This window comes from Miscanthus floridulus, chromosome 1 (genome assembly GCF_019320115.1).
Source record: "Miscanthus floridulus cultivar M001 chromosome 1, ASM1932011v1, whole genome shotgun sequence".
Taxonomy (NCBI): domain Eukaryota; kingdom Viridiplantae; phylum Streptophyta; class Magnoliopsida; order Poales; family Poaceae; genus Miscanthus; species Miscanthus floridulus.
The window spans coordinates 115,507,371-115,535,342 of NC_089580.1; the positions used below are offsets into that span (position 1 = coordinate 115,507,371).

The 27,972-nt window shown below is 42.1% G+C and overlaps 1 protein-coding gene across 3 annotated transcripts; it reads right to left on the reverse strand.

The window, feature by feature from the left end:
• Nucleotides 1-628: 628 nt before the first annotated feature.
• LOC136491454 (protein NRT1/ PTR FAMILY 8.1-like) lies at nucleotides 629-25,359 on the reverse strand. 3 transcript variants are annotated; one of them, XM_066487771.1, is made up of 6 exons: nucleotides 24,908-24,996; nucleotides 8,074-8,191; nucleotides 2,693-2,792; nucleotides 2,367-2,584; nucleotides 1,749-2,287; nucleotides 629-1,587 (listed from the first exon to the last, which is right to left on the reverse strand). In XM_066487771.1, the coding sequence occupies exons 4-6, from the start codon at nucleotides 2,562-2,564 to the stop codon at nucleotides 789-791; spliced, it is 1,536 nt and encodes a 511-aa protein (XP_066343868.1). In that variant the 5' UTR covers nucleotides 2,565-2,584; nucleotides 2,693-2,792; nucleotides 8,074-8,191; nucleotides 24,908-24,996; the 3' UTR covers nucleotides 629-788. The 3 variants fall into 3 exon arrangements, with proteins under 3 accessions (XP_066343868.1, XP_066343875.1, XP_066343859.1); XM_066487778.1 differs by lacking the exon at nucleotides 24,908-24,996 and adding an exon at nucleotides 9,285-9,302 and having other exon boundaries at nucleotides 8,074-8,187; XM_066487762.1 differs by lacking the exon at nucleotides 8,074-8,191 and having other exon boundaries at nucleotides 24,908-25,359.
• Between the last annotated feature and the right edge of the window lie 2,613 nt (nucleotides 25,360-27,972).

Here is a 27,972-nt window from a genome sequence, read left to right on the forward strand (position 1 = left end):
CAAACATGGTTGGGCTCGCACCAAACATGGTTATCTCGTTCCTCATTCAGAGTACTTTAATCTATCAAGTTGTTTTGAGGATTGGTTGACTAGAGAACCATATTTAAGGAGTTTGTCAATTCAGGGTACTGCAATTTCATGATAGAGCAATTTTTGTAGATGATTTATTTGGTTTGTGAAACTGTGCCGATTGAGCTGAAATTTGGTCAATGGTTAGGAGACTCGTGGATCTACTTTCCTATCAAAATTTGTGCACGGTGGAGCTGTAGTTTATGAGAAATGAACTGATTACCCAAGAGGATAGAATTCGTGACTTTTCTGTCTAGCTGTTGTTATTCCTCTTGTTAGAAGGTTATGGTTGTAGTTGATGCCAAGTTTATAACTTGATGAATGGATTGATGCTAGTGTAATCCTCTTGATGCTCTAGAGAAGATTCCTTATATCCACTATTGATTATAGTGGAAGCTTGGAGCGGACATGTTGGTCTTGTGGTTTTTAGTCCTCATCTTGAGGAGGTTTTCTACGTATATCGTTGTATCTATTGTGCAGGTAATTGTTAACTCCACTGTTGATAGTAGATGTTCTCCTCATGATTCATCACAAGATGAAAGATTAATTGTGCATTGTTCCTTTCTTTTATCCCAACAACTTGTTCCAATACTCCACTAAAGATGTTAACAAAATATCTTCCAAAACTTGAGTTGGTAGCACATAATAATATACAAATGGTAAATGCTCATCAACTTTACTAACGCACTCCTCCGAGCCTCAAACTATGAGAAAAAAACTCACGTAGCTAGTTTGCACTTGTACCTCGTAGCGCAATATGCGAACGCAAGCAGGTTCAGCAGGTGCAATCCTGCCATCAACCAGAAGAACTGATCAAGGCGCCCTTCGTTGAGGTTCTCTGGTATCCAGCCATGGCTCCCCCTTCCGGCTGTCACTGAATCGATCATCTTCAACATGATAGAGACAAGGTAGCTTCCTAGCGTGACCATGAGGAGAGAGCAAGCCTGGCACAAGCTCCTCATGGCATCCGGCGATTGTTCATAAGCGAACTCAATAAAACCAACCACACTGAAAACCTTGGCTATTCCGACAAATATATACTGCGGAGCCTGCCACAGGATATTCATCAGGACCCTGTTCTTGGCGATGTTAAGGCGCACCATCTCAACCAGTGCAGCCGAAGCCATTGAAAACATAGCAAAGACCATGCCGACGCCGATGCGTTGCAGTTCGGACAACCCTCGCTTCTTGCCGGTGATCCTACTCACCATGGGCATCACAACTCTGTTATACGCTGGTGCCAGGATGATGACGCAGAGGCAGTTGAAGGTCGTCAGAGTGGCTGGAGGTATCCAGAACTGCTCAATGATGTGGCTGTCCATGACCTGTCCTTGCTCTATGAATAACGGAAAGAAAGCTTCGGCAGTGTTGAAGACTATGCCTGTTAGAAAGACAGGAAGCATTCTTGCCAAGATCTTGAGCTCCTCCACTTGGGTCACCGTGCAAATCTTCCATGGGTTAGTCGTGCCAGTAGATACATCTTCAGAGGTGGTTATGGTGGCAGCTCGATCAAAGAACCTAATAAATGGGGTGTTGGAGTCTTGTCTTAGTATTTAAATTTCGCAATTTCAACAATGTCGAGAATAGTAACGTGGAGCGAGTGAAGACTGAAGAGAAGAGAAGTTATTGTTAAAAAAAGACTGAAGAGAAGACACCATATGAAACGAAATGCAGCTTACTTTAGTCCATCAGTGTGCATCAGCTTCCGGCTCCCGACAATAGCCGACTCCTTCCCTGGCGGCATCTCATACAGAAGAGAGCTGTCCGTCGGCACATCTACGTTCACCTTGCGGGTGGCCGCCACCACAACCTGGCAAATCCTAGTCAGCGCGCTGCCTCCGGGTTTCTGATACCTGTACAGCTTCATACAGGCAAGGAATCCGGTAATTCCAACCGCGGAAACCACAGTAGGGATGCCAAAACCCAAACCCCAGCCATTGTTGTCCTGAACCCACACGAGGACCGTGCTGGCGAAGAAGAAACCTCCGTTGACAGCAAAGTAGTACCAGTTGTAGTAGAGCTTCTTCTGCTCCTTCTCGAGCGCGTCGGTATCGTCGAACTGATCGGCTCCGAATGTGGGAACACATGGCCAGATTCCACCTAAGCCCAGAGCTGTCAGGAAGAGGCCCAGAGAAGACAAGGCATCCTGAGAGTGAGAGTTCGCCACTACACGAATGCTTCCTGGAACGATTGCTGAAACTGTCAATAGGAGCATTCCCTGCAACCACAAGGAACCGTAAACCATGGGCCAACAGCTGAACTGAAAACAGAAATCGCAAGAACATGGCTACACCTACCATGGTAAATATCATGAGGGACACCACGATTGTTCTGTGCCTTCCCAGATATGAATCTGCCAAGAAAGCTCCAAGAAGGGGAGTCAGGTAGCACGTGCCCTGCCAGAAAGCGATGTTGCTGGCTGCAGCGACATTGCTTTGCTTCTGCACCTTGGTCAGGAAGCTCACCAGGTTTGTCCCAACTCCGTAGTATGCCATAGCGCCACAAAATTCACCCCCTGCAAGTAGTACAAAATTCACCCCCCACATATTAATTGGAAATGCTTATGCACACAGCATCCAGGAACGGCGTAGTGGAATATATAGTAATAATGCTGTGTCATTACCAAGAATTGAGTAGCAGGCTCTCCAGTTTCCCGTATGCCTTTTGGACGCTCGGTTGCCTCTGATATCAACAGATCCATTGCAAGTATATTGTTCATAGTCCTGCAGTGGATGGATTAGAGAAATGTTTTCAAATTACCATTATCCCCTGCTCCATTCAATCCATCCCTTTAGTAAATACATCTAGCAGGTTGACAACTAAAAGTGGTGAGTACTAGAAAATCTAGGCAAATCAGTATGGGCGGTTTAACCTTGTCAAACTTTAGAATGACTTCGCCGTTGCATAGCTCTCATTGAGACAATGCACATGTGAAACAATCAATTTGAAGTCCAATTGTCCAAATGCAGGACTTATGGCCATTTTAAAAATTATTGCTCAAGGAAACAGGTCAAGTTAGATTTTCATAACCGGTCAGGTTGGTTTTGTCAGCCAAATCCAAATTGCGAGTTGTCTTTTGATACCAAATTTTTGTGGGTTTTCGACTCCAATCAGAACCACATTGAAGCATATATACATATATACATGGCATGCCTGACTTTACATGATACCGGCCGAACTGTATTTGGTGAACAATAAATCGATGCAAACTCCGTGCCCCTGTGCTCACTGGTACTGCCACCTTTTTCTACTGTGAGTCCGTGACAACTAATATGAATTGATTATCTGTCTCTTCTCATTTATTTACTATTACATAAATAATTGTTTGGATATTCTGTGATCTCTATTCAGTTGTATTATCATTGGAATATGGTTTGTCAAGAGAAACTTTCATTTACTATTGATAAACTATAAACATATGTATTTATCGTGAATGTGTTTGTGTATGCTGGTTATACTTGATGACACATAGCACTTATGCTAACATTGAATTCAACATGGATAGAATTGGGTACTTCAGAAACCTATATAGTGTACATTATGGTTATTTAATCTTTTATAATATATTATATTGGTAGTTTCGACATAGATTTGATGTTCAATTTAATTTATTTGCTATATCAAAAAATATATGCGAAGATGTATTGTTTTGTAAAAAGATATAGAGGGCTATTGCTATGTCATAATGTTTTACAATCTTTTCTAGTGTGGCAGCTTATTGATTTTTTTTATCATAGAGCACTAATATAATTTGAAGTGAAATTGAAATGTCATTGTTAATCTATTTGTTAACGGAACATTTTTCAACATTTAATGCTTATTTTTAATTTAATAACAATGATATAAATGTATGGTTTATAAACTTAATTATATATCATAATAGTGGTTTTTGAATTATGTTCCATTGTAGATGGTATTGGTATTAAGACATGGAATTGAGAGATATTTTAGTTTGTTTTCTATAACACTGTGGGGTTATAGCCCTTTGCTCATACCTTCACCATGGTAAGGGTATACCTTCATCGGGGGTGAGCGGTAAGCTCAGGTACTTGGCCCGCATAGAAAGGAGAGGAAGAGCTAAAGATTAGGGCTCTGAGAATGAGGGGGGATCCCTTTGCCCTTGCCCATGGGTTCTATTTATAAGAGAGGTGGAAGGAGGCAATCTTGCTTCCTACCCCTTTGATTTGCGAATTACATGGAGATCCTCAGACTTATTAGACGTTATGCCTTTCTATATGGAAGAGGGTAGGCGCAGATACCCTACCCCCAACAAACACCATGAGGAGGTGTTAACTTAGATACCAATTAAAGATGTTATTTTATATTATATTTATAATAGCGCATGTGAGTTATTTAATGATAAATTAGATGTAACCGTGCATTATCTTTCATAATGGCATATGTGAGTAATTTTAAAACAAACTAGATGTTAATTTGCATTATCTTTTCTAATAGCATACATGGATAATTTAGATAAAAAATTAGGAGGCAAGCACGTATTTCAAAATTCAAACTTTGTTATCTTTGACCAATAATCAGTCTAATAATATAAAAAATTATAATACAATAGTGGTAACATTATATTTGTCTTTACAAATACTTTCTAAGGATACTTTTGTTGTTGCCATAAATTACATACAATAGTATAAATTAATGGTTAAAGTATGATCTTAAAGACTGCATGCTTGTAACCTGTTGAATAGCTATTCCATGACAGCCACATTCCTCATCGACTGAATTCTGTGACGGTTTTTAGCTTTTTTCCAGTTATGACGTGGATTTTATGACAGTCTCGGAGACCCTCACAGAGAGCAACCTATGACGATTTTTTGAGTGTCTATGACCCAATGAAACCGTCATGTATCAACACAATCCTTGTAGTGGCACCCAATCAAATCGAGCCTTATATCTTGATGAGACGGTGGGAGTATTACCTTTTGTAACAACATATGTGGGCTGGGAAATTTAGATGCAAATTTTGAGTGTTATTTTAAAGAGGTGGGTAATTTAGATCTAGGGGTGTCTTTATATATTTTCATAATGATATATGTGGATAATTTTTTATACAGTAAAATAGATCCAATGGGTATTTTAGCAATTATAATTTGAGTCTACCAAGTTAATAAGGGTAAAATGTTCCTAATTTTTGTGAGAAATTTTATTATGCATCTGATGATAATTAATTAACATGCACTACGTGAAAAACGGTTTGTAGCAACGGGACAAATTTTTTGTAGGAGAGACTGGTGAAGGGGCCACCCCTATAATGGTGTGCTTGGGAGCCCAGAGACCAGCCGCCCCTACAAATGGAACAGCAGGGGCGGTTGGTGATACGAGCTGCCCCTACAAATAGATCGGATTTGTAGGGGCGGCTCACTCATCAGCCGCCCCTAGTGTTGCTATTTGTAGGGGCGGCTGGTGATTAAGACCAACATATAAAATAAACTACAGCACCTTCTTTCTTCTCGGGTCACTCACTCCAACCCGTGAAAGAAAGATGCAGAGGCCTTGGTCACATCCCAAAAATTACTCTACTAAGGGGGGAAGGTTTTGGTCTCAAATCGTTTGGTGGAGAGGTTGTTGGAGGTAAGAAAATGCTATTCCACACTTTTTTCAAGTTTTGATGGTTGGTTAGTGAGTAATTAGAGTTTTGCTTTTATCTCTCTTCTATGGTGCTTGAGCTACTTATAAAGCAAATTAGACCCAAGTTTTGAATATACTTGGATAAATTAGGTAGGGGAACAAGATCATACTCTTATTTGGTCCATGTTTCTTGATTTTAGTGAACAATTAGTTAGTTTTATGGATGTTTCATGTGCATGTAGATCTAGATCTAGGGTTTGGTTTCTTTATTATTTTTATTTTTGTAAATTTATGTTTGATGAAATTGGACTAGGGTTTGCATGAAAGATATTGGGTAAAATATAATTATTGCTAATTGTTGTCTTTGAAATTGTTTATTGTAATCAACAAATATGTATTTTAAATATTTGTGGATAAATAGGCCGTTAATTAATTTTTCTCTACCATGGTGTGTTTGTATGCTCATATAATTATATTTGATTTATATTCATATATATATCTAAAGTATATACAATTATTCTCAAGTAATAATTAATTTGATTCATTTATATATATATATATATATATGAATAAGTAGTCCTTTAATGTTTGTTTTGTTGTTGTTGTAAAAGATGGAGTACAAGAACTCTTGGATGTATGGTTCGTTAAGGTTCAAGGCATATTTTCGTGAAGAGGTGGATAAATTTATTGAAGCCGCAAAGAAGCATGCAACGATGTTCACAGAGAATAAGGATACAATTATTTGTCCCTGTAAAGATTGCAAGAATCGTATAGCATGGACAGATGTGACTATCATTGGATCATATTTGATTATACAAGGATTTATTGAGGACTATATAGTGTGGATTCATCATGGTGAAACGGTTATTGTTAACGACGAGGATGAGGAGGAATACGACGACGAAACCCTAGAATCCCTGCCCCAATATTCAGCAGAGCTTGATGCATGAATGGATCCCGAGTTTGGTAATGAATAAGGTGATGATGCTAGTGGTTGGGATGGTAACGACGAAGGTGGTGCCAATAATGATGGTGGAGCACGTGTCGGGGATGAAGATGATTTGGAGGACATGATTCGAGCCCTTGGACTAGAGATTTTATTAAAGAGCCCAAAAGGTCTAGAAGATTTGAAAGGGTGATAAAAGTATCAAAGGAGACTGTGTATGGTGTTCAAAAGGGTTGTCCGACACATTGGACATTGCTATGATTTGTGCTTGAGCAACTAATCCTGAAGGCTAAGTACGGCTAGTCAGACTGCAGTTTCAATGATCTATTACGTCTACTATCATGGGTGCTGCCACAACCAAACTCAGTTCCCGACAACACATACCAAGCGAAGAAGGTCATAGTCCATTGATAATGGGGTTAAAAAAATCCATGCATGCCCCAACCACTTTATACTTTTTTATGGCGAAATGTTCAAGTCACTGAATAAATGTCCCTAGTGTGGAGCCAGCCGGTACAAGAACAATGACCTTTACGGTGGGGACGAAGCCTCCACGAGGAAAAAGAAGGGTACAAAAAAGGTGGTACAAGAATCTTAGCCCCCAAAGGATACTCCATTAGGCAATGATGCAAAACAGAGAAGAATTCCTACCTTGGTAATGTGGTACCTGCCAGTGACCGACCGCTTGAGACGTATCTTCCTAAACCCTAAAGAAGCCGCACTCATGACATGGTGGGATGATGAGTGCAAGGTGAATGATGATAATATTGCACACCCGACTGATTGTAGTCAGTGGCAAAGGTTCGATGAGAAGCACAAAGAATTCAGTGATGACCCAAGGAATGTACGGTTTGGCTTGAGCACCGATGGAATGAATCCCTTCAATGAGAGGATGAGTGACCACAGCACTTGGCCAGTGATCTTGACCATGTACAACATCCCAACGTGGTTGTGTTAAAAGAGAAAGTACCTTCTCCTCACTATTCTTATTTCTGGTCCTAAACAACCAGGCATTGATATAGTCATGTTCCTCAAGCCTTTGATGCAAGAAATGGAGAGGCTATGGAGGCATGGGGAGCCGATGTATGATGCATTCCGAAAGGAGGACTTCATATGTAGAGCAATAATATTTGTTACTACCAATGATTATCCCACATTGTTTGCTTTGTCTAGACAGATCAAAGAGAAGACGGGATGCCTGGTTTGCTTGGATGGTACTACATGGTTGTACCTGGATGCATCCAAGAAGATAGTTTATCTAAGGAACTGACGCTTGTTAAAGACAAGTCACAAGTACCGTAGCAAATTGTTCTTTAGATTTTATGACAGCACCCCAAAGATTGAACCCCCTCCGGAGAGACGTCATAACAGAAAACACGTGTATAGAATGGTGAAAAACATACGCGTCGTCTATGGAAAAAAGAATCCGGATGGGATGGACAGAGATAGGAGCACACCTCCTATCGAAGGCGTACCTTTCAAGAAACAATTGATCTTCTTTCAGTATCTGCCTTATTGGCCAGACTTGGAGGTCCCCCATGCCATTGATGCTATGCACGTGCAGAAGAATATCTTTGAGAGTCTCCTTGCTACCTTGATGGACACAAGCAAGTCAACGGATGGTCTGAAATTATGAAAATACATGGTGCAACTAAACGTGATGCCACAGCTTCACCCGGTACCTGAGGCTAATGGAAAATACACTCTACCTGCTATGTGCTTCAACCTAACACCAGACGAGAAAAGAGCTATATGCACTTTCTTGAGGGGGGTCAAAGTCCCGACTAGGTTTTCAGCGAATGTGAAGAAGCTAGTGTCGATGAAGGACTTGTCAATAACACACTGCAAGGCTCACGATTGTCATGTGATGCTGATAGTGTTTCTACCTATTGCAATTAGGGCTATAAAGCCAGAGTTCTTGAAAATGGCCATCACCCGCATGTGCTACTTCTTTTCGAAGATCACACAGAAGACAATTGGCAAGCAAGAGCTGAGTGACCTACATGAATTTGTAGTGCAGACACAAAACCAACTAGAGATGTATTTACCTCCTACTTTTTTGATATCATGCCACATCTTATAATTCACATGGTTCAATGAGAGGATGAGCAACCATAGCACTTGGCCAGTGATCTTGACCATGTACCATATCCCAACGTGGTTGTGTTAGAAGAGAAAGTACCTTCTCCTCACTATTCTTATTTCTAGCCCTAAACAACCAGGCATTGATATAGATGTGTTCCTTGAGCCTTTGATGCAAGAAATGGAGAGGCTATGGAGGCATAGGGAGCCGATGTACGATGCGTTCCGAAAGGAGGACTTCATATGTAGAGCAATAATATTTGTTACTACCAATGATTACCCTGTGCTGTTTGCTTTGTCTAGATAGATCAAAGGAAAGATGGGATGCTTAGTTTGCTTATATGGTACTACATGGGTGTTCCTGGATGCATCCAAAAAGATAGTTTACCTAAGGAACAACGCTTTTTAAAGACAAGTCACAAGTACCGCATCAAATTATTCTTTAGATTTTATGACAACACCATGGAGATTGAACACCCTCCCAAGAGACGTCATAATGGAGAACACATGTACAGAATGGTGAAAAACATACGCGTCATCTATGGAAAGAAGAATCTAGATGGGACGAATAGAGATAGAAGCACACCTCCTATCGAAGGCGTACCTTTTAAGAAACAATCGATCTTCTTTCAGTATCTGCCTTATTGGCCATACTTGGAGGTCCCCCATGCCATTGATGCTATGCACATATAGAAGAATGTCTTTGAGAGTCTCATTGCTACCTTGATGGACACAGGCAAGTCAAAGGATGGTCTGAAATCACGAAAAGACATGGTGCAGCTAAACGTGATGCCACAGCTTCACCCGGTACCTGAGGCTAATGGAAAATATACTCTGCCTGCGGCGTGCTTCAACCTAACACCAAAAGAGAAGAGAGCTATATGCACTTTTTTGAGGGGGGTCAAAGTCCCGACTAGGTTTTCAACGAATGTGAAGAAGTCAGTGTTAATGAAGGACTTGTCAATAACACACTGCAAGGCTCACTATTGTTATGTGATGATGACAGTGTTTCTACCTATTGCAATCAGGGCTATAAAGCTAGAGTTCTTGAAAATGGTCATCACCCACATGTGCTACTTCTTTTTGAAGATCTCATAGAAGACGATTAGCAAGAAAGAGCTGAGTGACCTACATGAATTTGTGGTGGAGACACAAAACGAACTAGAGATGTATTTACCTCCTACTTTTTTTATATAATGCCACATCTCATGATTCACATGGTTCATCAAATACAGGTGTTGGGCCCTTGCTACTTGCATGAAATGTGGTCCTACGAGCGGTTCATATCGGTTCTAAGTCGATACATGCATAATCGAGCATAACTAGAGGGCTCCATGATATAGGGTTACAGTACTTAAGAAGTCATCGAGTGCTGTCAAGAGTACCTAAAAGTACAGAAAGAGATTGGTAAACCCGATTCTCATCACAAGGGTAGGCTAACTAGGAAGGGCACCAGTGGTAGAAAAGTGTTCATCGACCATAAATACAAAGAGGTGAGTCGAGCGCATTATAGTGTCTTGTAGAGTACACAACTGTTGCAACCGTACATTGATGAACACTTGGCTATCATTACGGTGGAGAGAAATGGTCGTTCGGATGATTGGGTCATGAAACAGCACAAGCAACTACTAACTACATGGTTAAAGGACCAAAACATGCAGCCTAGATAAACCATAGACTCTATTACCATCAGTAGGTTGGTGGAGGGGCCATCGAGATAAGTGACATCTTGGAATGCTTATGACATCAATGGGTATACGTACTATACCCACACAAAGGAAAGTAAATATGTGAACCAAAATAGCGGCGTTCGAATAGAGGCTCTCGATGGATTAGGGCAAAAGATCTAATACTTTGGCATCATTGAAGAGATATGGGAACTTGACTATGAAAGGGATATAACGGTGGCCCTATTTTGATGTCGCTGGATCAAACAACACCAACTGAATGAGATCGAATTGAGAGTCCTGGACCTCAAGAATCTAGGCTACCAAGATGACCCTTGGGTGCTCGCTTTCACGTGTCGCACAAGTTTTCTATATGTCTAACCCACAAAGTAACCTTCCCCCGAAGAAGAAGACAAAGCACATGGTTGCCTCCGAGAAATAGCACATTATCGGAGTTGATGGCGTGGATGATGTTGAAGCTTACAATAACTATGATGAGATGCCGCTATTCACAGACTTTCCTAAGAAGATCAATGTTGTGCAAAAGAACCTGCCCAAAGACATATTGCCATGGGAATAAAAAGGTGTCAAGGGGAAAGTCGTTACAGCGGGCTAGCTAGTTGTTGAACGTGGAGTGTTTGTATTAGTGTGTGTTTGTAAGACTTCATTTATGCACGCATGTGAGACTATATATTTATGTATGTGTGTAAGACTATATATTTATGTATGTGTGTGAGACTACATTTATGCATGTGTGTGAGACTACCCTTTGCAACATCTAGATGAATCTATTTCAACATCCACTCTATTACTACTAAAACTTTATGAAATCACTTAACACTTTATGAAATGAAAAAATGGCCAAAATAAAAGTAGAAGATCTTGACGAATTATACAACTTTTATACTCATTATCTTTACAGCTGAAATCATTTAGTGGTTGAAAATCAGGTTTGAAGCTGTCATTTTCTAAAATTCAAAATTTGAACTATTCAATTTTTGTCAAATAAAAAGATGACCAAAATAAAAGTTGTAGATAGTGATGTGTTCAACAACTTTTATATTCATCACCTTTACAGCGGAAATTATTTAGTGGTTCAAAATCAGGTTTGAAGTTGTTATTTTCTGAAATTCAAAATTTGAACTATTCAAATTTTGTCAAATAAAAAGATGACCAAAATAAAAGTTGTAGATAGTGATGTGTTCAACAACTTTTATATTCTTCACCTTTACAGCTGAAATCATTTATTGGTTGAAAATTAGGTTTGAAGTTGTCATTTTCTAAAATTCAAAATTTGAATTGTTCAAAATTAGTGACAAAGATAGATGACTAGACTAAAATGATAGAGCATGATTTTAGAAAGTTTTAGGAAAAGAAACCATAACATTTGGAGTTAGTATGAGGGAGAAAAACTAGTTACAAGTTTTAGCCATAGATTAAAAAGAGAAATTATACTTGTTCATCATTGATCATCATGAACAGTTATGATTTTTCTTTTTAATCTCTGGGTAAAATTTGTAACTAGTCTTTCTCCCTCATACTAACTCCAAATGTGATGATTGTTTTTTAAAATTTTCTAAAATCATGCCCTATCAAGTTACTGTGTTGATCTGGTCATTCTTTTCGTTTGACAAAGTTTGAATAATTCAAATTTTCAAATTTAAAAAAATGACCAGTTCTAACAAGATTTTGAAACACCAAATGATTTTAGCTAAAAAAGTGATGAATACCAAAGTAGTATAACTCATCAAGATCTATAACTTTTATGTTGGTCATTTCTTTATCTGACAAAGTGATAGTAAACATTGTTCACAAATCAACATGTCTCTCGTATAGTTCATGAAACTTAGTCATATGTGGATTTATGAATAATGTTTACTAACACTTTGTTAAATAAAGAAATAATCAAAATAAAAGTTGTAGATAGTGATGAGTTCAACAACTTTTATGTTCATGACTTTTCTAGTTGAAATCATTTATGGTTTCAAAATCTTGTTTGAAGTTACTATTTATTAAAATTTAAAATTTGAACTATTCAAATTTAGTCAACTAAAAAGATGACCAAAATAAAAGTTGTAGATAGTGTTGTGTTCAACAACTTTTATGTTCATGACTTTCTTATTTAAAATCATTTAAGGTTTCAAAATCTTGTTTGAAGTTGCCATTTATTGAAATTCAAAATTTAAACTTTTCAAATTTTGTCAAATGAAAAGATGACCAAAATATAAGTTGTACATCTTGATGAGTTCTACAACTTTGATGTTTACAAAATTTTCATTTGAAGTCATTTCGTGTGCTAAAATTATATTAGTTGTTTTGAAATTTAAATTTTCAAATTTTAAAATATTGTTTTTGTAAAGAAGAAAGTATAGAATTATAACTATATATATAATAAAATTGTTTATATATATATATATATTTATATATATCAAATAATCCAAAAACTAATATATAAATTTACATTGTGTTCTTTATATATGAATGAATTACAGAATTAGTAATTAAAATAAATTGAAAAATATTTGTAGGGGCGGCTAACTCAGGAACCACCCCTATAAATCGATTTGTAGGGGTGGCTAACTCAGGAGCCACCCCTATAAATAAACTCTGGTATATAAATCAGAGCCCACGGGTAGGTAGAATTTTTTCTAAGTCTGGGCACTATTCTCCTCCCCGACGCTGGTAGGCTACTGGCTTTGTGCCCTACCTCCGCTGCCTCTGTGCCCTACCTCCGTCGCGTCGTACCTCCCCCGATCCATCTCAAACCCCAGTCCATCTCCTGCCCTATGCGCCGCCGTTCCCCATGGTGGCTAGGGTTTCCGTCATCGTCCCCCTTCCCATGGCAGCTATGGTTTCCGCTGCTGTTGCCCGTGCTCCCTCCCCTCGGTGGCCCTGGTGCCCGTGCACTCTCCACCCATTGTTGGCCCTAGTGCCGGTTTGCCCCAGCATCCCTACTTCCTCCCCCGATGGCTCTAGTACCCATTCGATCCGGTGTCCACCACCCTTTTTTGGCTCTGATAGTTTCATGTTTTGTTTTTTTATTTGATTGTTGCGGTGGCAGTAATTGATTTGATTGTTGTGGTTGACATTCATCAAGATTGCAATGTGGTCTTCGGTGTTAATGAATTAAGTCATAAATTGGTAACTTAAGACATGGACCATAAGGAAGTGATTGTTATTGGCACTTTAAAAAATCTAGACAGTACGATAGTTGCTTGTTATGTTTCATATTTCTTAGAATCACCAGTGCTAACAAGCACTGAAAGTGCATGCTCTAGGTATGAGCTGCTAGCAGCTTTGTTAGGTTGTAGTAAACTTTGTGAGGTGTTCGGTGTCTGCTTGGGTGTATTCCATCTTGTGTGTATCTTCATGGACATTACGTATGCCAAAACTGAATAGCTAGCTAGCTAGGGGAACTAGCACGCTAATAGTAAGTACATCTGAACATTAGGATCTGGCATATCTTGACTTGCATTGGGATCTTTCCTTGCATGCCGTGTTCATTGGCACCTAGCTCTCTCAAAGAGGGCCATGCATGCATGAAATGCAGCACTGGCTAATAGCTATACTTTGATACTACTAGATTAGTAGTTGTCTGGCCATTTGGCTTTAATTTCATGCTTTGATAGAATATAGAAGACGATCTTGTTAGCTAATGGCTCCATCATTCTTGTTGCATCATGGCCACAACATTATTTGGTTGGATGAAATGGGAGAGCAAAAAGGCGACAATCATATTGTCTCTCTTCTGCTTTTGAATGCTATTTAGTTTGAACAATATATAGATGACAATTGCATCCTTTCTTTTTCTTTGAAATGAAAGAGACTAATGGAGTTTGCTCTAGGCGGCAAAATACACTTATGTTACTTAATTAGAACATAGGAACTTTCCTTTATTAATTCATGTTAGATATTTTGTAGATGTTTCAAGCATCATTTCTTCACCCGAATCAGTCCACTAGCAAACTTTAAAGTTCCTAAAATAGAAGTTCCAAATTTTATCAAAATTCCAAGATCGGGTCATGTTACATTCTTCTTCATGATAATGAAATTGAAAATAGAGAAATCTCAATTTATTGTTGTCTTCCAACAGTGTCACTTTAGTTGGTTTAAAGGCATCACCAGCTTAATTAGTTTAACAAAAATTGATTACTAGCTAGTAGCTAGATATCGTATATAATATCAGAAAGACCGGAGAGATGATTCTAGCTGGTTGCTATGATTCTAATCACACCTATTAATTTCTTTTTTCATGATTCTTTTTCATTTCTTTTGTAGTGCCCCAGCAGGCTAGCACTAGTAGGTAACATTGATATATTTGTAGTGCATTTTCTAGATTGCGCATGCATTAGCAAACACATAGTATGACTCGCTTGCTTCCACGCACCCATCTGGTTCGTCCTCCATTGTTGCATCTCTGGTTCCATCGGACGATGATGCAAACTATAGCAATCTGAGGTGGCTGTGGGTATTCTTCCTGTTGGTGCTTTTTTGTCTTCTTGTGTTATCTCATGTCTTTTATCAAACCGTGGGATACGTCCATTCCCAAGCAACTGTTGTAGGCATGCCTACCCGATGGTTGGGATGGACGTGTCCCATGCTTCCATGGGATCCATGAACTTGCCTTAGCAATTTGTGTTCTTATTTGCCACCTGGGATGATTTTAGTTAGCTTGCAAGATGATCATAAGTTAGTTTGAAGTTAGCTGAGGCCTGCATTTTTTGTGCCTATGATGTCCACCATTTTTTTGACTGAGGCTATTACAATTGTGAGATCCTTTTCATGCCTATGAAGATAATAGTGCCAGTTGAGTAATGGATTATGCACATTGATGACCTTGGACTTGTGAGGTACTAGAGCATTGTTTCTTCTATCTTCTACTTATGCTTCTCATGACTATCATCAAACCATGTGAGACATCCATGCCCAAGCAACAGCTGGGCGGTTGTGATAATCTGATGGCTAGGCTAGATGTCTCTCATGGTTTCATGCTTGTCATGATCTTGATTTTCTACTATCTGTTTGAGGTTTGTTGCTATCTATGTTTCTTAAGCTCCAAGTTCAAAGTCAAATGAAAAGGCAATTAAATCTGAGGCAAATCGATTGAACTAACCCTCATCTTATAAACATCTTATACTTGCTTCCATCGATCTACATCTATCTATCTATCTATCTATCTTCGATCCATCCATCTAGCACTGGTTCCTTCCTTCATCATGAACTACCACCGCTCATGTTTGCAAATGATATGAGATGGATGCTACTGCTCTGCATCATCATGTTCATATATGCTCTTCATTCACTGCTAACTAGCTCTTTTGCTGCTGGTACACTTGTCTATCATATTATTCCTTCCACATATATATCATGGGCCATGGCTGCTACCTGCTGCATGCTACTCTACACTACTCCTACTGTCTCTACTACAATCTTACTAATACTGTCTACTGTCATATTATTCCTTCCAACTATTGGTTGCTTTGTTGATCAAATCTAACCTTTAATATTACTATCTTACTACTTCTTTACTACTATTGTTTTTAAATGACCTTTACTAGTACTCTACTGCTAATCCTACTCTACACTACTCCTACTATCTATTGTACTGCTACTCTACTTCTACTACTCTACACTACTCCTACTGTCTTCTCCTCCTCCTCCTACTCTACTAGTACTACTAGCTACTGGTGCTGGTGCTGTCAAATTTTTCTTATACTGCTAGTGCTGGTGATGCTCTCTACTACTCTACTCTACTCTACTCTACTACTCTACTCCTACTGCTACACTTACTCCTACGCCTACTCTACTCTACTACTCTACTACTCTAGATATATTCTGCCCCCTTCTAGAAGCTCATTCTAAATTGTGAATTCTGTTCATCAAGTGCCACAACTGTGTACTGCTAGGGAAAGCTCGTTACATGTCATCTTGAACTAGCAAGTCTGCACTATTTATCTTCACATTGATATAAGCATGTAAATCGATGGAGTAGAATTTTAATCCATGGGGTAGAATTTTTTAAAGACTGATATAGTCTAAGTTTAGTACCTAGGTTGCTGACCAATCATATATAACATATAGATGGTTCCTATTACCTTTTTCCAAGATTGATGGTTCTCTTATGTTCAGATAAGACATGCTACTTAACCTTTATGAATCTTGTTATGTCTACTTTGCCTTCCTTGGAAACCTAAAGTTTTCATTCGCATAACGTTATTTCACAATGAATGTTGATTATCTCTTATCACTTGTTTTTATGGTCCCGCCTCTTTTGCTGGTGGGCATTGCACCACCTATGTCATTAATGTTTGTAGAATCTAATTTAATCCTTTTCTCTATAAGAACCTCACTAGCTGATTTGAACAGTTAAACTATTAGTGTGAACTATAAAAAATAGTTAAATGGATCACTACTAAAAATATTTTTTAACAGTCAAAATGTCACATGTGAACTCAAAATGTCACATGTGAACCGTAAAAAATAGTTAAATGGACCACTGCTAAAAATGTCACATGTGTCATAGGACATCCCTTCCTCTGTACTTAACTGCCTTCCTAGATTAGGTTGTTTTAGTTTTAGTTACATCTTGTAATTGCTTTATAGATTAAATGACTATAAACCTATGTCAGCATAAAACATTAACCAGTGCTGTTGCTGAACTTTCTTCTTCAAATATATTGCATTAGAGTAGAAATATGTTCATTTCTGTTTGAGTTATTTTATTTACTATTGTTGTCCTACTATTAATACTACTGTTGTCCTACTACTAGTACTATGCATTACTATGCATCCCTATGTATTAACTTGCTCTATGTTTGCTAAGTAGCTGTTGTTTTTTTTGCCAAATCTCCCAAAACTCGCCCAGGACTTGCTGTCCTATCTTTTGCCATCAGATGCTGCTCTATGTTTGCTAAGTAGATGTTTTTTCCAAAATCTCCCCTCTCCTCTCCTCTCCTTTGTTTTGCCGATGATGAAATTGTCCAAGTCCATACATTATATAGAATATGAGCTGATGATCAAGAACTTGTGAAGAACTTGGCATCATTAGTAGCCGCCCCTACATTACCTTCTCCTCTCTTCTCTGTTATGATGCCTTGATGCTCCAAGTTCAAGATCAGATGATGATTGACATGTTTCTGAGGCCTCTACTACTGCTACTACTCGTTTCTAAGACCTTTTTGATTTCTTATACCTTCTTGCGTACCTAAAGCACACTTTCTTGCATCTATTAGAACAAAGCGTGAAATAATGTCGCAGACACCAGACAGTGCAACCTGATGCCTCGAGCATGATGAGCAGCCAACCTATGAGGAGCAAGCACTAGAGGACCAGCTTACTCAGGAGTAGTTCAATAACAAGTTAGAAAAGGATCTAGAAGTGATGCTTACTCAAGAGCAGTGTGACGAGGAGGAAGGGGAAACAGAAGGAAGAGCAGGAGAGGCTACTAAAGGCGAAGAAGAAGATGATGAGAAGGAGGACTCAAAAGAGGGATATGTAAGTCCCGAGGATCCTTTCCCACGTGAAGCCAGAAGGAGGCCAACGGAGGAATATTTGGACAAGGATTTTGACCTGAACGAGGAGGTAGGGAAAAAGCGTTAGCTTGTAAATTTTGCTAAAGCTTTAGTTGCGTTACCTCGGCTAACACTTTGACCTATCATATATATAGGTCCCTCCTAAAACTCAGAAAAGATGATGTTGACGTCCGTGACATCTCACTGGACAAGACAGAGTAGAGGAAAGGAGAGTAGAGGCAACAGCCACAGAGACGGACATTGAGGCCTCTGCTCCACAACTTCAAGACACAACCACGACTACTAAGCCTAAGAGGAAACAAGGGGATAGAAAAGCAAATCAATATCCAGATAAGGCATGCTATGTGATAATGGAGGTCGGGCCCGCTGGGGAGATCCTTGAGCCAAAGGACTTAAGAGGACGATTTTGTAATGCCATTAGGGCCCTAGTAAGAGATAAATTGAACCTAACAATCCCTAACTAGAAAGGGGTACCAGAGAAGAAAAAGGATGAACTATGGGATAGGCAGCTGAAGCTTAATTTTAGATTTTCGGAGGGTAAGCACGAACTGGTAAAAAATGCTTTTAGGATCATAGGAGAGTCATTCTGACGTTGGAGGTCGAAGCTCAACAAGAAGTATATCCAAAAGGGGTTAACTCCCTTCAACGAGTTTGGCAACATAACTCCTAGTCAATGGGAAGAGCTCGTGGCTTAGAAAACTTCATCGAAGGCATTGGAGCTCAGTGCCCATAACACCGAGCCGGCAAAAAGGAACAAACACCACCATCATCTAGGCCTCGGTGGCTACTATGCCAAGGAAGAACAGTTTAGGAAGATGGATGAAGAGGCCACAGCTGCTGGGATTATCGATGTGACAAATTTGAAGGTACACTCAAGGAATTGGATATATGCAAGGAGTACAAAATCATCCGGCGGTAATCTTAAGTTCGATAAGCCAGAGACCCAAGAGGCAGTATCAAGGATACTGAAATATGTTGAAGACAAGGAGAAGGGCTCATTCAATCCTTCCAGAGAGAGGGACGAGCTTAGCCTTGGCTTAGGAAACAAGGAGCTCACAGGTTGCACCACGGGGCTAGGGAAAAGGATGACTTGGAAGCACAGATTCGAAGAGGACAGGCACATGTACAAGAAACATGGCAGAGACCGGGAGACTAATCTTGAGCTCCAAGTAAAGGCTCTAGTTGCGAAGGTGCTGGAGGAGCAAGGACTGTCTACGGAGCCATGAACATTAATGATGTCGCCGAGAGAACTGGCATTAGTTTGCAGCCCTCCAAAAGTTCCTAGCAGCCAAGGTTCCACTACAGCCACAACCCTCATCGATCGCATACGAGAACCAACTAGTTGCACCTTGGTGCTTCTCAGAGGACGGCAGAACATTGTGATGGAGGTGGCAACGGGTGTGGCATATCCTCCCGGTGGCTTACACCACAATAATAAGATACTGCCGGACTACACTAGGGTCGAGGTGCATACCGTGAAGCCCGAGTTCATGCAGTGGAGAATAGACTACGCAACTCCCGAGGGGTTGGTGTTACGCGGAGACATTATGGTGCAGTTCACCCTCTGGCACAAATGGGGCATTATATGGACTACTTCTTCGCCACCTCCCCCTCTCCCAAATTTGGAGCGAGTTGTTGAGGACAGGGAGATATTTTCACTATCTCATTACCACCACATTCCTGAGATGCCATATTCTTCCCCGCCTCCTAGCGAGCATGTGCCTGATAAGCCACAACCTTCTCCAGCTCATACCAAGCAAGTGCATGATGAGATGCCACAATCTTCTCAACAAGCGCAGCCGATGCATGAATAACGAGTGCCTCCTAAATAAGGTGATGCACAAGAAGATGAGGACGTGCCTTAATGGGAACTTCAAAAGAAGCATCCAATCACTATAAGGTCAATTTATGTTCTGATGAAAGACGTCTTGTCGGTGCACAAGTGGTATGCCCATGACCAGTTCAAGCCTGAGAACCAAGTTAAAAAAAGTCCCATCATGGGCTTCTAAGGAGGCCATCACTAGCAAACTCCACCAAACAGCAAAGTAGTATCCAAATATCGATGCCATAAAATGGTCAAAGGATTGCTCGAAAACATATGAAAGAGGCAAGCCCTTCCTACCAAACCGGGACATCCAGCGCCTACCACTTGGAATGAGAAGGTTTCATGATTGGTACTCGCGTGTTCTCCCAACGAGCATAGACCTCATACAAGCATGCTTCCCCATTGGCACATTTGGAATCATGGGTCGTAGTTAAGTTTCGCGTGTTCCATGCCGCGGGCGATTCCTAGTCGCGCATTGGTCGCGGGGCATTCGGCGGGATTATCTCGCTTTCCTCGCTCACTCGCAACGCGAACGCGGGAATACGCGGAAACAAACAGGGCTCACTCGCAATGTTCTGGTCGAATTTGAATTATAAATTTATTTTTTTGCGGAAAAATATACTGTAGGGGCGGTTCTAAACTGAACCGCCCTTCAAACACCCTACAAATCGATTTATAGGGGCGGTCTGGGAACCGCCCCTATGAATGCATGATTTGTAAAGACGGTTTGGTAGGGGCGGCTGGCCAAACCGTCCCTATAAATGATCTTGAGCCACCCCTACAAACCCTATGTGACAGTGGTGGAACCTCTATTTATAGTAATTGTAAGATATTGGTAGGGCAAATCAAAGTTGCCTTTGTCTCTACTCTCTAGGGTCTCAGGCTGTCCGATGGCTCGTCACTTCTCCGGTCCTTTCTCAATCAACTGAGCCTACGCCCTACGTGCATCCATGCTCAGCTGGAAGCTAGTAGAACCGAACACTGAGGGTGTGATTGGTAGGCCGAATCGGACCGTCTCCGCACCGTTTTGATGTCTGAGCTCATTCATGCAGTATGTTTGGTTGTCCTCCTCGCACCTTTCACCTGTATCCTTTCATTCATCTACCCTCCTCCATCCCACACGACTTCATCTTCTCAATTTCCACTTCCCTCTCCATACAGGATGGCTTGATTTAGGCATGGTGCAGAGACCCATGTGTCATACACTCACTCTCATCCATGCATGCAACCAAATAAGATCTTATCTCATACTGGACCAACAACAAAGACAACCAAACATGACTGAGTGCACGGTTTGAGCATGCATCTCACCATTCTAGACCGGCTCTCCATCCCAGCTCCCACTCACCAAAGCAATCAATCACGCCCTGAGAGCTGAAATGACTCGGACCAATGCAATACTGACAACATATCATGACTTAGGGCCTATTCGCTTGTCTAAATTCTGGAGGAATCTGGATGGTTTGGAGGAATGCTGGAGAAATTTGTGAGAGAAAAACATTGTTCCGGATAAAAAAATAAGTGGATCAAGCCAGGTTTAAGTGCACGCGAATGGGGCCTTAATCATTACACAAGGACATTAAGCGGGTCCGGTTTAAAAGTTGATATGCCTGTCTACTGATCTAGAAGTGACTTAAAATGGCTTTACCAACATAAACACTGTACACTCGGACTTAAACCTGAATCGGTATACATTCTTTCTGTTAATGGTCAAAAAGGAAAAACGGTAGACATCTTAGGTTTCTTTTTTATGCAACAGAAAACAGAGACATAACTTTTTTTATGGAATTCCTGTTTGAGATTTTTTAATATATTTGAATACTATAGTTGATTTGTCTTTTCTACATATCTAAGCAATACCATACTTGTGCTTATTATTAATTGCCATAAAAGTATGACATAAACAAAGATGCCCTGTGCTTATTATTAATTGCCATCAAAAGTATGACATAAACAAAGATGCCCCCAGAAAGCAAACAACTTGTCTGTAGACAATTTTTTTTCGAGAACACAACTTCATGTGTATTTCATAAAAAGAAGTTAGAGTGCCGAAAGAACAGCTTACACAATGCAACTATGGGATCACACGAACCACAGAGATAGTGGTTAAGAATAAAATACCCAAAAGAAACAAACATGGTAGGGAGAGGGCCCTCCGCCACAACCTAACCAACTGGACCTGCAAGGAAAAAACAACACAAAAGACTACCAGCAAGGGAGATGAAGCCACGGTGCAAAAGTATCTATCGAGAAGAGACAACTATGGCGGCAAAGTATCCGCCCGAACAAGATCAACCGGTAGCACGACGGCAAAGCATCCGCCCACGACCACGCGGCAAAGCATCCACGAGAGGGGAGCGACTTCGGTGGCAAAGCGTCCACCCAAGTAAACGATGGCAAAGCATCTGCCGATAAGAGCGCAATCGGCCAAGAATCTGCTACGAAGATCTAGATGACTGTGGCAACACCAAACATCCTAGCTGGACAGACCAATGCAAAGACAAAGCTAAAGCGCACACGGGCACAACGCAGCGAGGAGCAACTCCGGTGATCGAAACAGGACTGCAGCAGAAGTGATCCAACGAAGCCTCCAAGAAGGGGATGACATCCATAGATGCCAACAACGTTGATCGAATAGCACGAGAAGGACTTTAATCCTAGAACCCCCCAATGACTTGCGCGACGAATAGGAACTTCAACGACGCCTTCAAGAAGGTAAATGGCACATGTTGTACCACTGCCGCCGGCCCAAAGCAAGGAGCCGTGCAGACTTCTCACCCAAGAAATTGTTCGAGCATGGCCGCTGGGGCACCCCACAGACAGCTAGCCAAAGGCCCCGACCGCCATGCACGCCATCAGAGGTTGGCACAGGCGCCATGACCGCAGCAACGCCATAGCGCTGGCATGCGTGGGACCCAGAAGTTCCTACCGCCCTGGCCCTAGCCACAGCCACAAGGGGTGAGTCCAACTCTGCTTGCCTACTGTGGGTAGGCGGCCACAGTTCCAATAGCCGCTAAGTAGCCCAGGCCAGCCTTAGCCGCACCAGCCTCTGGCCGGCCGGATCTGGACAACAGCCAATGGGCAGGAGTTAAGAGAGGGTGAGGGGACTCCGACCATCGTACGACTAGGGGAGACCGGTTGCCAACAAATCCGTTGCGGGCCTGGATCCTAGCCGCGACATCGGTAGGTGCTGGCCGGCCCTGGCACCCCTATGAGCAGATCCAGCCGCCACAGCCAGAAGCGACCAGTAGGCCCACGCCGGCCAGCACGAGGTCGGTCGCATGCTCCACGAAAGAGGATAGGCCGGAGCTGTCATGCCAACACTAGCGCATGAGGGGGAGAGTCGTTGTAGCTGGCTCAGCCAGCAGGCCAACGTCGGCCAGCATGAGGCCGGTTGCGGGCGCATGGTGGACTCGATGAGTCCCTGCGCGAATGCGTAGATCTGTGGAGGGAAAGAGTAGATCCGGCCTCTTGGGACCTGGATCCGCCCCGCCGGCTGGCCAACAACCCGCCGGAGACTCGCCGGAGAAGGTAGGGTAGAGGGGGTGGTGGAGGAGTGGGGGGGGGGGGTGATTGTAGGGCGAGAAGGAAGTGGGCTGCGATGGTTACCCGTTTTTGCGGCCACCGCTGGCCGTCGCTGCCATGCTCTGGAGGGCGGCAACGATGGCCGGGGAAGTGGTGATGGGGAGGTGCGCTGGGTGGCGCCAGCTAGCCCTTGAGTCCCCCGTAGGGAGCACTCGGGGGAGGGGTCTCGTTTGGTATGTATTGTGTATAGAAAATTTATTTTCTTCCTAACATCTAAATACATATTTACACAAAATTTTAGTGTTATACATTTTCAAATGGAACTTAAAGTATAATTAAGTTTGGAAATACGATTTTGCATATGCTTTTCTAGGAATATCTTTGGGAGAATAGAGTCTGCTGGGCCAGACTCGTCCACATCTTTTTCTTTCGCTAAAGCTAAAGATTAACGAAAGATCCTCCAAGGCAGCATGGCCCATGATTTACAAGCCAAAAGACAATGTGGTTTAGAAGTGTTAGATTTGCACCCATAAAATGAGGCTCTGCAAATGAAGCAGTTACATACATTTTTTGAAACAGGAGATTCCCTAGATTGAGTGTATATGGGTAAAACAACAAAGGAATGGTAAACTACCAAGTCTGTAAAAAAAGGTTCTCTTTTTTTACGTGGCCTATTAAAGCTTTTGGATAAATCTAAAATGAATTGTTTCGGTGGTTTTGCAAGATGGCAAAATATGCTGTTCTGTGGAGATCTTTGGGAGAATAGAGTCCACTACCAAACTCATCCATATCTTTTTACTTCGCTAACGATCAACGCATTACTCTTCAGGAAGTCTAGGGAAGAATAGATCTTCTGAATTTGTTTTATTTGCCTTTATAAACAGACATTTATTCAATTGAAGGATATTGAAAACATTTTATGAGGTATAACACCAACATAATTATTATTGGTGGACATACAGTCAGGGGCCTCAAATTTACTCCCCTACTAGAGCATATACAATTGTTTGATAGGGTATGGCATCCAGAGACACATTTGGGTTCTAAGTGGTTTTGGAAATACTCATGTCAATATAAACATAAGGTTGTATTTGGTTCTTTCAGCTACTTATGAAACACAGGCTCACCACTAAAAATAGTCTTAAATAAAGGAACATGGTTTAGATCATTCTTACATGCTTGTGTCATCTGCTCTCAAGGAGCTGAAGAGGCCATAGAACAGCTGTTTCTTGTGTGTGATTTTGCTCAAGATAACTGGTCTTTGTTAAGCACTCCACTCAGATGCAACATGCCATGATAATTTTGTTGTTCTTGAGAGCATCAAAAGGAAATTGGATGTTCCTTTTCTTTGGGGGTATTCAGCATACTAAATCAGTTTTCAAGAAAGAAGTTTCTGTGGTTACCCATAGAACAAAACAAAGAGTCTTTCCTTGTTCTAGAACAATGGGTACAACCTTTTGTTCATCGTTCCAAACCTGTTTTGTTTATTTGTCAACATGAACTGCCAAACAACTGTATGGATCTATCGATGACAGACAAACAGAGCGAGGTTAAGCTTGTACACACTTTGTCAAACACCGGTAACCTCGATGCAAAAATAAACAAATACAAAACGGCACAAGCAAAGTAACAAAGATTGACAACAAAGTGATGAGATAGTATTAAGCTAAGCAGTGACCTGTGAAGACGTGCCATGGAGAAGAGGAAGAAGAGGCAGGCTCGACTCCTCCGCCTCACTCATGATGGAGTCTCCTTTCATTGTGTTTGCTTCTCGGTCAGTTCAGTTCTCATTCCACCCCTGCTGTCTTCGCCTTTTATATTGCAAGAGGTGTACTTGAAATGAACTGAAAGGACGGCGGCAAGTGGCGTAAGTTTGTCTTAAGAAGAGAAAATCAAAGAGTCCTCCCAGTCACTGTGTCACGCGAAGAACGAGGCTAAGCTAATCCATTGTTTGTTCAACAGCAATGCACGCGTCTGGGCCTCCAAATCCCAAGCACTGATAACCCTTACTGGTTTACTTCAAACAACAGCTATCAGTACATTTTTACATGGAAGTAATCGTCTTAATGTGCCGGAGCATTTGGACATTCTGAAATGATTATATCTTTCGGAACCTCCAACTAACCTGCACTGCAAAGTGTAAAGCCATTGTCAGTCAAATAGTAGCCTTTGTTATATTAATTATACAAAGAAGTGAATGGAGCTTTCTTACCGCTTTTTGAACCATGGCTAGAAGGCTTTCTTTAATTGTAATCTTTGTACTATCTCATTTTAATAAAATTTCTCAGTAGGGGGAAATCCCTCCTGTCTCATAAAAAAACAACTGCAATGCGCGCGGAGAGATACAATATAGCAGATCGACAACCAGCTGTTGGTGGTTGGCAAATACTCAGCCCCACAAAAACATCAAGGGTAGGCGGCCCATCTTTCAGTTTGCAGTCCCACTTCAATTTCTGGTTGACGCTTAAATGGATACTCAGAACAACCCATATCTTCTAGTATGCGGTCCCGTACTCCCGTTTATATATTTCTTTTCAGGCGATAAACATCATCCACCTAATCTAAATACACGTAGTCATCCTCATTCTTAAGAACCAATACCTTCTCTCTTTCTGTTATGATAGACAGTATTTTGGGTAATACTTAATGCATTGAACGGTGATAGACGGTGTTTACATATAGGCTATGAGGGAGCTAAGTATAGCAGGCCTCATGCCGAGAGTTACTCTCTAACATTGCTCTCCAACACTCTCCCACAGTCGAAACTTGGAGCACCGCGTACATTGAGACTGGACCTAAACTCTGTGAAGACTGATGTCGGCAAACCTTTGGTGAAGACATCGGCGTACTGTGACGTAGTGGGAACATGCAGGACGCGGACCTCACCGAGGGTGACTCGCTCTCTGACGAAGTGTAGATCAATCTCAATATGCTTCGTTCACTAATGCTGGACTAGGTTATTGGAGAGGTAGACTGCACTGACATTATCACAGTAGACCACAGTGGCGCGGCGAAGAGGATGATGGAGCTCCTGCAGAAGTTGGCGCAACCAGCAGGCTTCGGCAACACCATTCGCCACGGCTCTATACTCCGCCTCTGCACTGGACCTTGATACAGTGGGCTGACGCTTGGATGACCGGGAGATGAGATTGTCCCCGAGGAACACGGCATAACCAGAGGTGGACTTGCGCGTGTCAGGACATCCCGCCCAATCAGCATCCGTGTAGACAATAAGATCAGCCAGTGAGGTCCGGTAAAGGTGAAGACCAAGGTCCAAAGTACCCTAAAGATAGCGAAGAATCCGCTTCATAGCACCAAGATGAGGCTCCCGAGGATCATGCATATACAAGCAGACCTGCTGAACAGCGTAGGCGATATCTGGACGGGTAAAGGTGAGGTACTGTAAGGCGCCGGCGATGCTGCGGTAGAAGGTGGGGTCGGCCACGGCAACACCATCAGCAGACAGCTTGGCTTGAGTATCCATAGGAGTACTGCAAGGCTTACAGTTGAGCATACCAGCACGGTCCAGAATATCCAGCATATACTGACACTGTGAGAGGAACAAACTGTCATGTTGGCGCTGAACACTGACTCCAAGGAAATGATGAAGAGGTCCCATGTCCGTCATAGAGAATTCCCGGCGGAGAGCAGCAATGATCCACTGAAGAAGACTCAAAGAGGAAGCTGTCAAGACGATGTCATCAACATAGAGAAGCAAGATAGCCATATCGGAGCCATTACGATATATGAACACTGAAGTATCAGACTTTGCCTCAACAAAACCAAGAGAGAAGAGGTAAGAGGCAAATCGATGGTGCCAGGCGCGGGGAGCTTGCTTCAATCCATACAGGGACTTGTTCAGGCGGCATACAAGGTCAGGTCTAGAGGTGTTAGCAAAACCAGTCGGCTGTGCACAGTAGACAGTCTCATTCAAGGTGCCATGGAGGAATGCATTCTTCACATCGAGCTGGTGAATAGGCCATGAATGAGAGAGTGCCAGAGTGAGAACGGCCCGAACTGTTGCTGGCTTGACCACAGGACTAAAAGTTTCATCATAGTCAATGCCCAGACGCTGTGTGAAACCACGAATGACCCATCGAGCCTTATAGCGGTCAAGAGAGCCGTCTGACTTGAACTTGTGACAAAAAATCCACTTGCCTGTAACAAGGTTGACACCAGGAGGCCGAGGAACTAGGGACCAAGTGTCATTTGCTTGCAGGGCATCAAACTCCTTCTGCATAGCCGCGCGCCACGCCGGATCCGCAAGTGCAGAGTGAACCGAAGATGGCACTGGAGATAGCATACCCGCCTGAAGATTCAGGCGATCAACAGGTTGCCGTATGCCGTCCTTGCCACGTGTGCGCATACCATGCGCATTGGCGATAGGAATAATCGCCTGGGGCACCATAGCGGTGGTGCGGCCGGCGCCGCTGGCAACGACCTGGGATGGGGCGTCCGCAGGGGCAGCAGTGCCGGCCGGCCCGGTAGAAGGCACGCTGTCAGGGGCAGCCGTGGCCGGCGTGGGAGAGGGCGCTGCCGAGGCACCAGCCGGTGGGGGGCTGTGTGCCAGCGCGCCACTACTGCCGCCGAGACTGCCAGGGGTGGCATCTATGCCGCCAGGAAGGCGTGAACCTGCATACACAGCTCTTGACCCATAGGGAAAAGAGGAATCATCAGCGCTGTCCAAAAAATCAAGTGTGGTGGGATCCTGGGGCGAGGTGGACATATCGGCGAAGGGAAACA